This window comes from Gallus gallus, chromosome 4 (assembly GCF_016699485.2).
Source record: "Gallus gallus isolate bGalGal1 chromosome 4, bGalGal1.mat.broiler.GRCg7b, whole genome shotgun sequence".
Classification (NCBI taxonomy): domain Eukaryota; kingdom Metazoa; phylum Chordata; class Aves; order Galliformes; family Phasianidae; genus Gallus; species Gallus gallus.
In genome coordinates, this window is record NC_052535.1 from 90,572,818 (window position 1) to 90,586,893 (window position 14,076).

General features: G+C 69.9%; 3 protein-coding genes across 5 annotated transcripts; 1 reads left to right on the forward strand and 2 right to left on the reverse strand.

The window, feature by feature from the left end:
• Positions 1 to 285: 285 nt before the first annotated feature.
• Positions 286 to 2,305, reverse strand: C4H2orf81 (chromosome 2 open reading frame 81). Its single transcript, XM_015301326.4, has 4 exons — positions 2,019 to 2,305; positions 1,630 to 1,851; positions 1,327 to 1,533; positions 286 to 1,126 (listed from the first exon to the last, which is right to left on the reverse strand). The coding sequence occupies exons 1-4, from the start codon at positions 2,139 to 2,141 to the stop codon at positions 884 to 886; spliced, it is 795 nt and encodes a 264-aa protein (XP_015156812.2). The 5' UTR covers positions 2,142 to 2,305; the 3' UTR covers positions 286 to 883.
• Positions 2,131 to 8,152, forward strand: WDR54 (WD repeat-containing protein 54). Its single transcript, XM_004949845.4, has 9 exons — positions 2,131 to 2,480; positions 3,125 to 3,187; positions 3,364 to 3,430; positions 3,824 to 3,880; positions 4,158 to 4,285; positions 5,695 to 5,795; positions 5,940 to 6,102; positions 6,207 to 6,281; positions 6,685 to 8,152. Exons 1-9 carry the CDS (start codon positions 2,265 to 2,267, stop codon positions 6,814 to 6,816), a joined length of 1,002 nt encoding a protein of 333 aa, XP_004949902.2. The 5' UTR covers positions 2,131 to 2,264; the 3' UTR covers positions 6,817 to 8,152.
• A 70-nt stretch (positions 8,153 to 8,222) lies between these two features.
• LOC107056274 (rho-related BTB domain-containing protein 2-like) lies at positions 8,223 to 13,543 on the reverse strand. Of its 3 annotated transcripts, none has more exons than XM_015301324.4 (9): positions 13,454 to 13,543; positions 13,130 to 13,233; positions 11,716 to 11,901; positions 10,233 to 11,143; positions 9,988 to 10,106; positions 9,674 to 9,824; positions 9,436 to 9,524; positions 9,255 to 9,360; positions 8,223 to 9,058 (listed from the first exon to the last, which is right to left on the reverse strand). In XM_015301324.4, the coding sequence occupies exons 3-9, from the start codon at positions 11,835 to 11,837 to the stop codon at positions 8,889 to 8,891; spliced, it is 1,668 nt and encodes a 555-aa protein (XP_015156810.1). In that variant the 5' UTR covers positions 11,838 to 11,901; positions 13,130 to 13,233; positions 13,454 to 13,543; the 3' UTR covers positions 8,223 to 8,888. The 3 variants fall into 3 exon arrangements, 2 of the variants coding, with proteins under 2 accessions (XP_015156810.1, XP_015156809.3); XM_015301323.4 differs by having other exon boundaries at positions 13,309 to 13,543; XR_001470925.4 differs by having other exon boundaries at positions 8,928 to 9,058; positions 9,436 to 9,519; positions 13,309 to 13,543.
• Between the last annotated feature and the right edge of the window lie 533 nt (positions 13,544 to 14,076).

Consider the following 14,076-nt stretch of genomic DNA (forward strand, 5'->3'; position numbering starts at 1 on the left):
AACCACAGAGCGGGGGTGGCTGTGGCTGTGGGAGGGCCAACCCCCGCAGCAGATCCGATCTGCTGAGAGCTTCCACTGAAACTGATGTTTGCCTACAGACCCCAAGCATTCCTTCACCTTAATGCTATGGGGGCTGCCAAAAGCAGGGGGTTGGCAGCCGGCACCCACCGTGCCCATAGTGAGGAGCGGAGGCACCGTGATGCCCCAGGACAAGGATGGCGCAGGGTTGGCCCCGAGCAGAGGGAGCTCTCATCCCACACCGCACTCAGACCCACAGCCAGGAGGTGTTGGACTCTACTGTATTCAAGGTGTGCCATCGCTGGGGACCTGGCTGACTGTGATGGCAGGGAAGGGCACAGTGGGGCGGAGCGGCCTCAGGTCCCGTTTGGCCTCTCCCGTCTCCTCCTCCGCATCCTCTCTGCGCACAGGGAGGCAGAGCCTGTGCCCCTCGCTGCCTCCGTGCCTGATGGTGACGCCAGGTGCCAGCTGGACGGTGCCCAGTAAGGAGCCCAGCACCGGGGACTGGGAGCTGCTGGGCTGCTGGGCCCCCAGGATGGGCGGTAGGAGCCGTGGAGCCCCCATAGCCGCCGGCCCTCGGGGGGAGCATGAGCCACCCAGCCCCATGTTCTGCCCAGAGGGGCCACGAGACTCCCGCCGGTGCCGGAGGGGACGTGGCTGCCGCCTGGTCTCTGTGCCCGGGTCCAACACTTCCACCTGGGGCTGGATCCAGCGCATGGGGGGCTCCAGCTGAGCGGTGCCCGGGGCGGTGCTGCGCCTATCACACGCCCTCACCTTACTGAGCGGAGATCTCCATGCCGTGATCTTCACCAGGTCGCTGCAGAAGGGAGGCTGTGGCACTTTGTGCCCATCAGCTTTTACTGCATCACTGACCTCCGCCCACACCTGTGACTTCGGGTGTTTGATGGCAGGCGGGCGCCGGGGCTGTGCTGTGCCGGGGCTGAGCAGGGCCGGCAGCAGGGCTGGCATAGGGGAGCCGCCCGATACTCCTTCGGAGGGCTGGGGAGCATCGAGCACCTCGTCCTGAGCCAACAGTGGAGGGGGGAGGCGCTGACACACTGCCGCCCTCAGCCTCGGATGGGACAGCATCCGTGCCGGTGCCGGAGACCTGGACAGAGTACAGGGACAGCAGTGGGGCCGGGGGTGCAGAGCACAGCCTCCAGCCTCCCTGGGAAAGGGCAAAGCAGGGCTGCTTAGGGCTGGGCTGTGGTGTCCCATCGGGGTCAGCTGACTGCCCCATCCTGGCCCCACACGCAAGGAGAACAGAAACCCCCGGTGCCGAGGGTGGGGGGGGAAAGGGCGCATCACCTCTCCGTGCGCTGGGGTCGGACACGCGGGCAGGACGGGCACTGCGCCCTCAGCCCAGGCGTCGTCGGCACACGGCAGGGGCTCCTCGTCCTCCCGCCACGCGCCCGCCGCCTCCGGCGCCGCGTCGCCCTCATCCCGCACCAGGAAGCGCCACGCGACCGCCTGCAGCAGCTCAGCCCTCGCCCAGTCCACCGCGAAGGGCGCGCACTGCGGACACGGGGCCGCACGTCGGCGCTGTGACGCCCACTCGGCGCCCACAGCCCCCCACGCAGCCGCCGCGCTCGGCCCGGCCGTGCCTCCCACCTGCCGGGACAGCTCGGCCCGGAAGCAGCGCTCCGCGACGGCTCCCAGCAGCTCGGCCACGACGTCCCCTACGGCGTCGTCCCGCTCCTCGGCCGCCAGCACGGACAGCCACTGCGCCTCGCACAGCCGCCCGGGGACCGCGTCCGGGGGAGCGGCGCTGGGGGTCCGCGTTTTGTCCCCGCGCTGCCGGGGAACGGCCGCGCGCTCGCGGGAGGCCATGGCCTGCACGGGGACACGGCGGCCGCGGGGCTGGAGGCGGCGGGACCGGGCTGCGCGCCCCCCCGGCCCGGCCCGGCCCAGCTGCCAGCCTCCCCACCTCCCCTCGGTACCTCAGACCCTTTCGGTGCCCTCCAGACCCCCCCCCCCGGACCGCCGCCCGCCCCGCTCACCCCTCCCCGCCGGACGGCGTCTCGGTCTCCACGGCAACGCCGGTCCCGAATCTCGGCGCTTTGTGAGGGCGTCGTCTCTGCGCGCCTCTCTTTTACGTCATCACTCGGCGCCGCCGTCTCCATGGTTACGGCGGGCAGCGGCTGAGCCGCGGAGCCGGGGTGGGGGACGGGGCCCGGGACCGGGATCGGGGCAGGGCGGGAGCCAGTCCCCGGGAGCACGGACCTGCGGGACCGCCGCGGGCCGCCATGTACCGCCGAGAGAAGAGCATCGCGCTGCGCAGCAGCTCCTCGGCGCTGTACAACAACCTGAGCGTGCTCCGCCCGCCCCACAAGCCGGTCGCCTGCCTCGGCGCCGTGCACGGCCCCACCGTCACGGTGGTCAGCGCGGGGGGGGACGCGGCGGGCTGCGCCCAACGGCAGCTGCAGGCCCGGGCGGGCGGCGGGGCCTCTCTCGTCACGCAGGTGAGACCCTCGCACTGCCCCTCGGCGCGGGCCGGGCCGCCATCCCCGAGCGGAGCTGGGACGAGCCGGGCGGGGTGCCGAGAGGGCCCTGGGGGAGGCCGGGTTCCGTGTGGTGGCACCGTGACAGCGGGCGGCAGGCGGTCACCGTGACCTCGGGCCGCGCTCCGGTTTCCCTGCGGGCAGCCCGGGGCGGCGCTCGCTCGGCCCTTGGCGCGGCGCTCTTGGCAGCTCCACGCTGCTGCAGGCGGGTGAGCCGTGCACCACATGGCCCGGCCGGTGCTGAGCGGCGGCGGTGGTGCGGCGGCGGTGGAGCGGAGGTGGTGCGGCGACGGGGAGAGGAAGAGCCCTCCCTGCTGCAGGACGTAGTGGGGCACTGCTGGGACGGAGGTGGGAGCCCACAGTGTCCGAGTTACGGGGATGTGCAGACAGAACATCTCGAGTTGGAAAGGACCCGTAGGGACCGCTGAGTCCGACTCCAGAGATGGGAGGGAAGGAGCCTCCTGGAGAGGCTTGGAAAGGTCTCAGAGGATGATGCAAGCCCGTCTCCTGCCACGTTCAACAGGAGCCAAAAACACAGGGCTGCGGGCAGCTTTGGGGGAGCAGCCAGGGCTGCTGGTCCAATGCTGAGCTGTGCTTCCTTCCAGGCTGCCTGGTGTGTCCTGCCGGCACGCATCCTGCTGGTGCTGACCTGTCAGAAAGGCATCCAGGTGAGGCGTTCTCCTGCACGGGGTGACAAACACTCACAGCACTGGGAAGGTGGCAGCTGGGCTCAGGGCTGTGTAATCAGAGCACTGCTGGAGATCCCTTGGGGCAGCAGTGGGCACAAGGCTGTAGGAGCTTTGCCACCGTCCAGGCCTCATTTGTCTTTTTTTTCTCTTTCCAGATGTATGAGTCAGATGGATCCATCATGGTGTATTGGCACGCACTGGATGTCGCAGAGCACCCTCCAGGTAAATCCCACAGCAGGAGCGCAGCGAGGAGCCCCTGGGCCCTCTACCCACTCTTCCCAGGGCTGTGAGACCGAGCGTTCCTGTCGTGCAGCCCGGTTCCTGCTGGCCGGAGACACCCACAGCATTGCTCCCGTGTCCAGGCTGGACTGAGCCAGGCCAGGGCCACTCAGCAGCTTAGCAGAAGGGTCTGGAGGAGGTTCTGCGTCACCCCAGCTCCACTGTCCAGGCACAGTGTGGGCTTGGGGTGAGTGGATGGGGACCCACTGTGGCATCTGCGGGGCCAGCAGCAGGGATGGTGCTCACACCAGCATCCCGGTGAATCACACCGCTGCGCCAGGTCCCCGCGTGCTGTGAGCTGCTGCAGGCTGCAAGCAGCTCCTGGTTCCCTTTCAGCACAAGCCGTGTTTGCCCGAGGGATCTCTGCAGCAGGAGAGCGCTTCATCTGCGTGGGTGAGTGAAGCACTGGGAGGAAGAGCGGGCAGGGCTGCACCAGGTGGCGTTCGTGTAGCCCTGGGTGAAGCGGGGTGACGTGGTGACGGCCGAAGGAGCTGTGCTCACCTCGTGGCTCCTGCAGGGAACTGCTCTGTGTGAGCGATCCTCACGCAGGCACGGGGCCTGGGAGAGAGTGTAGTGTGGCTGCAGACAGTGTGGGCTGGGGGCTGGCTGGTGGGACAGCAGGACAGCAGCGTCCCTGCCGAACACCTCCTCTGCTGTGGTCCTTCTGCAGGGATGTCCTCTGGGATGGTGCTGGTGTTCGACATCCCCCCCAAAGGGACCAACATCACGGTGAGTGAGGTCCTGAAGGAGCACCACGACGCCATCACCGACATCGCTGCCGAGCTGGGCCGGGCACCGGTATGTGTGTGGCTGCCAGCAGCTGCTGGGGCCAAAGTGTGCCATGAGGGGGAGGGGAGGGCAGGGGGCTGCAGCTGTCCCTCGGCGCTGTGGCTGCCTGGGGCCATCCTAACACGTGGCATGGTGGCCTCCTTGGCCAGCCCGGTCCCTGCTGCCTGCAGGCAGCACTTTGTAGGTGGCTGAGTGTCGGTCCTGGTTGGCTGGATTCTGGGAAAGACAAACTGCTGAGGCAGAGACCATCTTGACAGGGATGAGGAGCTGAGGCCCTTTCACACAAAGAGTGACTGTGAGAGTGTGACTAATTGCCAGAGAATACCCAGTGATACATCAGGGTGCGTGCCAGGACACAGAAGAGCTATTGAAAGCTAAAGACCAGACTTGTAACGAGAGCAAGCGAGCAAAACTGGCCGTGAACAAACACACACCAGAATGCAAGTTCCCACCATCAGGGAGCTACTGGCACAGACCCTCCCGAGCAGCGGGGTGAGGGGGGAGCACTGCCCCATCTCACCCCATCTGCGCAGGGATGGATCCTGGGCACTGAGGGGCACGGGGCTGCAGCTCTGCCCACACGGCCTGGGGAGGTGGGGAAGCTGAGGGCAGAGCTGCTCCTGGGGCAGGAGCCTTCTGGGGGCAGACGCCGCTTCCCCTCACTGCCCTCAGCAGATGGGAGGAGGTGTCTTACCACGCTGTCACCAACACCACAGCGACCCTTCTCGTGTCAGACGGAATAGCTCTGCCCAATTACGAAGCTCAGCCTGGAATCGGGATGGGGCTTCCTTTGGTTCACTCTGTGTGACACCTCTGCAGACACACTAATTGGCTTCCTCATTAACGGCTGCATCTTTCCCAGTGAGGACGCTTTGATACGCTTTCTCTAATTAGGTGCGTTTAACTTTCCCTGCGTTTGGGACTCCCTTGAACAATTAATTGCTTAGAACTCGTTCCCAATTAGCCTGGATATCGAGCTTGTTTGTGAGAGCTGTTCTGTCGTCCTGCTCCGTCTGACTGCTCTCCACCACGCAGCTCTGCTCTGCACTGCAGTGAGAGGGACGGTGCCGTGCCGTGAAAGCCCAGAGCACGTCCGTGTCGGGGTGAAGTGTGTTGAGGCTGCAAAGCAGAGGGAGGAGATGCAGTAATTGTTCTCACAATTTTCCCCTGTGTGTAATTAGCATTGCCAAACACAAACGTGTTTAAACTGAAACTCTCACACACAGTCACGGCTAAGCCTTCCTCTTTCACAGAATGTCAGCAGTTTCTGTGGGCAGTTGACCTTTAAGCTCGTTGTGCTGCAGGCTGTGGCTTTTGTGTGCTGGCAGCAGCAGCTTCTGCCTGGCATCCATCGGCTGCTCGCTGCCCTCTGCCACGGGCTGCCCCACGGCACCGCTGACCCTCAGCTGCCCCCACAGGATGGGGCCGGGGACCTGGTGACTGCTGATGATGCCGGGATGCTGTGCGTGTGGAGCTCTGGAGAGGAATTCTCCTTGCTCAACAGGATCCCAGCCTTTGGGTAAGTCCTGGCCGTGAGGCGATGCCCCATGCGCCCGGCCAGGCCGCTGCAGGGCTTTGTGTGGGCCGGGCCGGGAGGGGACGCACAGCCCTGCGTGTGGGCCTGCAGCAGGGAGGGGGAGGTGACCCGTGCCCTTGTGCCCAGCTGGACCTGCTCCTCTGTGAGGCTCTGGAATGGGATCATTGCTGCTGGCTACGGCAACGGGCAGATCCGGCTGTACGAGGCAGCCACGGGCAGCCTGCGTGCCCAGGTCGGCGCACACGCCCGCTGGATCTATGCTCTGGACCTGGCACCAGCGACTGGAAAGGTATGGCCTCGTGGGCCTGGAGCAGGGCAGGGGCTGCTCCACGGTCAGCACACCGTGCTGCGTCACCCCACTGTGCCCACGGCCTCTCCGCTGTCCCTCTGCAGCTGCTGTCGGGTGCGGAGGACTCCTTTGTTCACGTGTGGAAGCTCAGCAGGAGCCCGGACACTGATGATGTTGAGGTGAGTGTGAGACCGCGCGAGCAGCAGGGATCCCGGGCAGGGTCACCACGGGCTGCTGCTGTCCTGTTGGCACCACGGCTCGGGGCTGTGGGGTTACACGTCCTGCAGTGAGGGGTCGGAGTGCTGAAGTGCTGCGTGGAAACCCAGCCGGGCTCAGCCTGAGCTGCTGCAGCGGTTCGGCTCCTCCTGTTGGCACAGTCCTGAGGTTTGTCCTCAGCTGGTGGGGCGCAGGAAACGAATGGTGCCTGGGCTGCAAACCGGCCAGCTGTAGCCACGTCCTGCTGGCTCAGCTCTGCTCCTCTTCCTGCCCCGTGCTCAGAGGTGATGTGTTCGTAGGGTGCAGAGGCTGAGGCAGCTCGGGCTGTGCTTACTTAACTGCGCCCCTCTCCACACCTCTGTGCAGATCGAGCACTGCCACGCTGAGTGCGTCACCGACACCCAGATCTGCGGCGCCTGTTTCTGTGACCCCGAGGGAAACTCCTTTGCAGTGACCGGCTACGACCTCAGCGAGATCTTCTGCTACAGCCAGGTGTAGGCTGCGAGCCGTGCGGGCCGCCGTGGGGCTGCAGCAGGGAGAGCTGGGCTGCCGGCACCCCCCCACCTCCAGCACGGCGCTGCGCCCCGGCAGGGTGGGATTCTGCCTGCAGGTGGAGCTGAGATCGGTCCCTCCCAAAGCAGCCCTGCCCTCGGTGTGGCACGGCTGCACGTAGGGAGCGCGGGCCGGGAGCTGTGCTGGCTTCACGGGACCCAGCTGTGCTGCACTGCGGGTCCCTGGGCCAGGAGCTGCCCCGCACCCCACCCCCCCCCGAGCCCTCCCTGGGAGAACGATGCAGCCGAGGTGATGTGGCTGAGCAGCAGCAGACCCACCGTGGGCTCTCGTAGCGGCATTCCCGGCCGTTCCCTGCGGGGAGGAGCGGAACTGACTCCTCTCTTCCCCACGGCACCTTTCCTCCAGGCAGGAAGGGATCCAGGCCAAACCTGTGCTTCGTGCCGCTCCGGCCGGGTGGGATGCAGCAGTCGGTCCCAGCCCAGGCGGCCGCGCCCATGGGTGCCGCAGCACGGGCCGCCCTGGCTCGGGGCGCACGCAGCAGGGCAAGGCGAGGCCTCCCGCCCTGCCGGCCCCGTGGGCACGCGGGGCTCCCAGCAGGACTGCTGTGCTCAGCAGTCAGCCGTGCAGGGCTGCGGCTGTGCTCCTGTGCTGGAAAAAGCAGAGGCTGCGCTGCACTGCCGGGACGGCTGCGCGCCGCAGGGTCAGGCTGCGAGGTCACCGCGCAGAGCCACGGCCCCGCTGTCACCCCGTGGCCCCACACCGGGCTGTGCTGGAATTGGGGGCACGCTCCGTGCCGGAGCTCCCCCTGTGCTGCCACCGCCTCCCCCTCCGTGTCCCAGGCAGGGCTTGGCCGTGTCGCAGAGCTCCGTGTCCCGGCTTTCCCTGCCGGCTGCAGCAGCGCCGACCTGCTGGCTCCGCTCCCAGGGCCTTACGGGGCAGGGGGTGCGTGGGGGGCTCGGGGGGAGCTCGGCCCCGCTCAGACTGCCGCTCGGCAGGCAGGGTGGGAGCTTCCTGCAGCTCCTGGGTCCGGCGCGGCCCTGCGGGAGCTTTTCCTGCAGCTCCCGGCGGCGATGGGATCCGGCCCGGCCCCGTGCTGCTCCAGCTCCTGCCGTGGGGCGAGAGCCTCACGAGCGGTGGGGGCCCTTCCGCCCCACAGACCCCGCGTGCCCCGTTCCCACCGTGAGCACCGAGCCCCAGCCCCGTTCACGTTACGCCCCTGTGCTGCCCTCCCGGCCGCGCTCCCCCGTACGGCATCGCCCCCCGCCCCGTCCCCGAGCCCCAGACTGCGCCGTACCCCGCCCCAATAAACACCCCTGGCCGAGCCCCGTCGTGTCGCTGCTGTCTGTGCCGAGTGCCACGTTGCCGCGGCAGGGGATGGGGGGCGGAGGCCGTCCCGTTACAAAAGGCTTTATTAAAGGTTAAAATCGGCGCGGTGAGGCGCCCCGCTCACAGTGCTCGGGAAGGCGGGGGTACAAACAGCCCTTGAGGTGGGCGCGGGCGCCCGGGGGGGTTGTGCTGGGTTGGCACGAGCGGAGTAGAAAAGTGTACAAAGGGTTGTGCAGCACGGGGACACCGCGGCCGGGACCCACGCGGGGCCGGGACGTGTCCAAGGCACGGAGATGAGCGGGGCCGGCCGGGCCGCCCGCCGCCCCTCCCCCTGCGCCCTGCTCACAGCTTGGCCCCCACCTCCGCCAGCACAGAGGGGGGGGGGGATTTCAGCACCAGAGAGCCCGGCTGGGAGCGCCCAGCCCGGGCCAGCACCCTGCCACGGGCCCGGCCGGACCCCGGCCCCACTACGCTGCTCGGATCGGAGGTAGCACCAGCGCGGCGGGGGGGGGGGCCGTCGGCTCAGCAGCGCGCCGTGAGGGCTGTAAACCAGAGCGGCGGCGACGGCGGGCGCCCATAACGGGGACGGGGCTGTAAACAGGCGGTGGCACCGGGGGCCCGAGGCGGCCGCGGCTCTGGGGGAGGTGGAGCCCCCAGCCCGGCGCGGCCCGGGCCAGCAGGAGCCCGGCCGTGCCTCCGGCCCCGGGGAGCGGCACGGCAGCGGCCCCGGCTCAGGAGACGGGGGGCGAGGGCCGCCAGAAGCACCACTTGCTGCGGGTGTGCTGCTTGCGCTGCAGCTGCTCCTCGCGCTCCCGCTCCTTCTTGGAGCGCAGGTACAGGTCCTCCTCCTTCAGGTACCACACCGGCGGCCAGCGGTGCCGCTCGAAGTGCGCCTGGTTCTCTGAGGGGTGGGGAGGGGGGTCAGCGCACTGCCAGCCCCCCACCCCCCCCGAGCACAGCCAGCCCCTCCCTGAGCACAGCGCCCCCCTGAGCACAGCCAGCCCCCCCCAGCACAGCCCCTCCCCCCCACGAGCCCAGCCAGCCCCCCCCCCCCGAGCACAGCCCTCCCCTGAGCACAGCCCCCCCCCGCGCCCCACCTGGGGACATGAACTTCATCTCGCGGGGGAAGCGGCGGCACACGCTGTTGTAGTTGGTGCAGATGTAGTGCAGGCACCAGGCGGCCAACTGCCGGGCGTTGTGGAACTGCACGGACACCCATCAGGACGGGCCGGGCCGGGCCGGACACGGCACCCCGCAGCGCCCCCCCCCCCCCCATACCTGCGTCATCTCCAGGTAGATGATCACCTGCTCGTCGATCTCCACCTGCTGCATGAAGGCGCGGAGCAGCTCATCCACGGCGTACTGCTCTGCGGCACGGATGGGGCCGTGAGCGCGGGGTTACGCCGGGCCGGGATGGCTCTTACATAACGACCGCCCGGGGCCGCATCGATCCCGGCGCCAACCGTCCCCTAATTGTATCGGCGGCTGACGTCAACGGGCGGCCGGGGGGGCTCACCTGTGAGCGCCTGCAGCCGGGGCAGGCAGAGGCGGTTGGTGAGGATGAGCAGCTCCATGGCGTCCAGGTCGGGCGTGGGCGTGAAGACCCCCGTGTAGAGGAAGTCGAGGACGGCGCGCAGGCAGGCGCAGTTGGTGCCTGGCAGGGAGACCTGCAGGACGGGGGCGCGGGGACCGCCGCTGCGGGAAGGGCAGACCCCGCCCGGACCCCCGCACCGCCCACGTGGCCGAGGCCGAGCGGGCACAGCGCCGTGCCGGCTGCTCCCCGCAGCAGCCCCCCCCCCCCAGCCTCCCCTCGTTGCCCCGCGCCCTCACCTCGGCAGCGTAGCTCTCCCGGAACGCCCCCCGGAACATGGCCATCATCCAGTCACAGCCGGCGATCAGCAGCGGTTTGTGTGCCGGAACGGCCCCGTCGTCCACGCGGAACACCACGTCTGGGGAGCGCGGGGACGGCGATGCGCACCCAGCGCCGGCACTGCCGCGGGTGGCGGGGGGACGGGGGGGGGACGGGAGGGGGCCGTGGCCGTAGCGGAGGGGCGCCCCGAGCGGCCGCGCCGTACCTGCAAAGACGCCCTTCCCCAGGCACTCCTTGATGCGGTTGGCGCGGCGCACGTGGAAGGCTTTGGTGATCTCCTGGTTCATGAAGCTCTCCTTGTTGAGCACGTTGGCCACCATCATGCGCAGGTCGAACACCTCCAGCAGCTCGGCGATGGTGGCCACCTGCATCAGGTCGCCCCGCGCCTGCTCCAGCCGCCCGGTGTAGAGGTACTCGAGCACGGCGCGGAACGGCTCCGCCGCCACCGAGCGGTCCATGCACACCACCGTCATCCGCTTCTCCCTCCCCGCCACCGGGTCGGCCACCACCTCCCAGCGCATGCTGACGAAGCCTCGGCCCCACGCGGACAGATCGCGGGCGCCGTCCCCCGCCGGCGCCCGCAGCGCCTCGTCGCTCTGCACCGCGCGCAGAGCGCCCCGCGGCCCCTCGCCCAGCGCCCCCCGCTCCCCGTCCAGGCTGCGGGCGCGGGCGGCCGGCTCCTTGCCCGTCCCCAGCGCCCCCTCCAGGGTGAAGAGGTCGTAGAACTTGGAGCAGGACGTGGCCAGGTAGACGCGGTGCGCGAAGACGCGCTGCCCGCCCTGCAGCTGGAAGACGACGTCGGCGCACAGCGGGGTGCAGAAGAGCGCGGCGGGGCCCCAGGCGCGGCTGGCCGGCGGCTCGGGGATGCGGATGACCGGCGGGGGGGGCTTGGGGGGCAGGAAGGGCGCCTGCAGCAGCGGGCGCTGCATCTTCTTCAGGTGGGACTTCCAGAACTGCAGGTGGCGGCGGGAGATGAGCGCGGCGCGGATGGCGTTGTCGAAGACGTCCTTGATGCCGAACTGGGCCACCACGCTGGTCTCGTAGTAGGGGACGCCCAGCTCCTTGGCCACCTCGTGGCCCCGCTCCGGGGGCAGGATGTCCGTGGGTCGGATGGGCCTGGGGGGGCGCGGGGGGACTCAGCACCACGTGTAGGACCCACCGAGCGTAGGGGGCCCAGAGAGCATAGGGGACCCGGTGACTGGGGGGGGGACCTGCTGGTGTAGGGGACCCAGGCAGCATAGAGGACCCAGTGACTGGGTGGGACCTGCGGAGCATAGGGGACCCAGAGAGCATAGGGGACCCGGTGACTGGGGGGGGGACCTGCTGGGTGTAGGGGACACAGAGAGCATTGGGGACCTGGTGACTGGGGGGGACCTGCTGGTGTAGGGGACCCAGGCAGCACAGAGGACCCGGTGACTGGGGGGGGGGACCTGCTGGGTGTAGGGCACCCAGAGAGCATAGCGGACCCGGTAACAGAGGGGGGGGGGGGGGACCTGCTGGTGTAGGGGACCCAGACAGCATAGACGACCCGGTGACTGGGGGGGACCTGTGGAGCATAGGGGACACAGAGAGCATTGGGGACCTGGTGACTGGGGGGAACCTGCTGAGCACAGGGGACCCAGAGAGCATAGGGGACCCTGTGACGGTGGGGGACCCAGCCCTGCCACCCCCCCCCGGCACAGCCTCACTTGGCCAAGGGACGCCTGGCACGGTTGACGGCATCCAGGTCGGCGTAGCGCAGGTCCAGCTGGCAGCCCACCAGGATGATGGGCGTCCGCGGGCAGAAGTGTTTGATCTCAGGGTACCACATGGTCTTCACGTGGCGCAGGGAGTTGGGGTTGGCCAGAGAGAAGCAGAGCACCACCACGTCTGACCTGGGCCAGGAAGAGGAGGAGGAGGAGGAGGAGGAGGAGGAGGAAGGTCAGAGCCCTGCGCCGGCCTCCTGGGCACCAGCATGGAGATAGCCACGGGCAGCAGCAGAGGGGACCGGGCCCCACGCCGTGCCCCATAGGGGGGTCCCGCAGGGCATCGGGAGCAGCCCCGAAGCCACGGCTGTGTTCTGCCCAGGACGTGACCGGGAGCCATGCTGGAGCCGGGCCGGTGCCAGGACCAAGATAGACACCGCCGCCCGCCCTCGGGCCCCCCGCCAGCACGGGAGCCGCGAGCGATGCCGGCACCCACAGCCCCGCAGGACAGCGGTGGTGAGTGGGGGTCACGGGCAGGGGGTGGGTGTGGGCACCCCACGCTGTGGCATTCCCTGCACCCCCTCCGCCCCAACCCCGGGTGCCCCCTGTCCCACCGGGTGCCCCCGGCCCCGTGGAGGGGCGGTGGGAGTGTGCCCCATAGAGCTGGCGCGGGGGCAGCGATAGCAGCGGGGCCGTGCCAGGGGCTGAGGGCTGCGCTTGTTTACAGCCTGGGCATTGCGCGGGGGGGTCGGGACTTCCCCTGCTCAGCCATGGGGCATCTCGCACTGAGGGGCGGGGCGGGACCCTACGGGGTGGGACGGGACCCTATCTGGGTGGGATGGGGCCCTATGGGGGGGGGCCGGGACCCTACGGGGCACCGCACGCTGCAGGGACTGGGGGGTGTGAGCTGGATACAGCAGGACTCGGGGGTGTCCTGAAGCCCCCCCTGCAGTATGGGGGTCCTCAACAGCCTCGGAACCCCCAGGAGCCCCCTGGGACCCCACCCCCACGCAGCGGTGCCACCTCCACGGGGAGAACCTGGAGGGGGAAGGGAGATCCCTCCGAGGGCGATGTCGCCCCTGGGGGTGTCTGCGGGTCTTGGCCGGGGGGGTCTCGTGCACGGAGGGGGTCTCACCGATACGGGGGGGGGGGGGTCTCTCCCGGGGGGGGGGGTCTCTCCCGAAGGGTGGTTCCCCAGCTGGAAGGCTTAACCCGGGGGGAGGTCCCTCCTGGGGGGGGGGCACTGCCGGGGGGGGTTCAGTCCTGGTCTGCTCTCTCCCAGAGAGGAGTTTCTCTCCCTGGGGGGGCGCTCAGCCCGGAGGGTCGCTCCCTATGGGTGGGGGGGTCTCACCCAGAGCAGCGTCACCCAAAGGGGGGGTTCCCTCCCGGGGGGTCCCTCCGGGGCCCCGCCCCCCACCTGCCGTAGGCGAACCGCCGGTCCTTATGGTGGTCCCCGAAGGTGTCCCAGAGCCGCAGCGACACGCTGACCTCGTCCACCACATCGCGGGAGCGCTCCAGCACCTGGCGGGGGGGGGGGGGGGGAGGAGGCGCTGAGCGGGGCCCGGCGAGACCCCGCCGCCCCCCCCGGCCGCGCACCTCCTGGCAGACGCGGTACTGATCGATGGCCCACACGGTGGGCACGTGCGTGGCCAGCAGCTGGTATTGGCTCAGCGTCGCGTTGCAGGCGCGGGCGCAGATGAGGCGCGTTTTGCCCACCGCGTTGTCGCCCACCACCACGCACTTGATGGTCTCGACGTTGGGCCGCTCGTAATCCACGTCCAGGTCCATGGGGTCCCGCCGGCGCTCAGCGCCGCGCCCCGCGCCGCCCCCCGCCCATCCCCGCGCCGCTCCGCCGCGCCGCCGCCCGGGCCCGTTAGCTGCCGCCCCGCCCCGCCCCGCCCCGCCCCTCCGCCAATCCGCGACGGCCTCGCCTCGCCGCGCCCCGCCCCCTCCGCCCCGCCCCTCGCTCTCCGCCAATCCGCGCCCTCCCCGCCCCCCTCGGGCCACGCCCACGAGGCCTCTCCGAGCCGCGCCCCCGCGCGGCCCCGCCCGCGCGCGGACAAAGGGGCGCCGCCAGGGGGCGCCGCGAACACGTGACCGCCGCCAACCCCCCCGCTCCGAGCCGCGTCGGAGGCCACGCCCCCTCGTGGGCGGAGCCGCGCGGCAGGCCACGCCCCCTTCGCACGCCCACCCGCGGAGCGCGGACGGGGGGGGGGGGGACGGACGGCGGGGCGGGAGGGGCGCTGCGGGGACACCCGGCGGTATCACTGACACCGAGGGCTCAAAGGGCCGCCGGGGCTGCGGGGCTCACCGCGGGGACGTGGCCGGGGAGCGGCAGCCCCGACCCTCCCGTCCGCCCCCCGG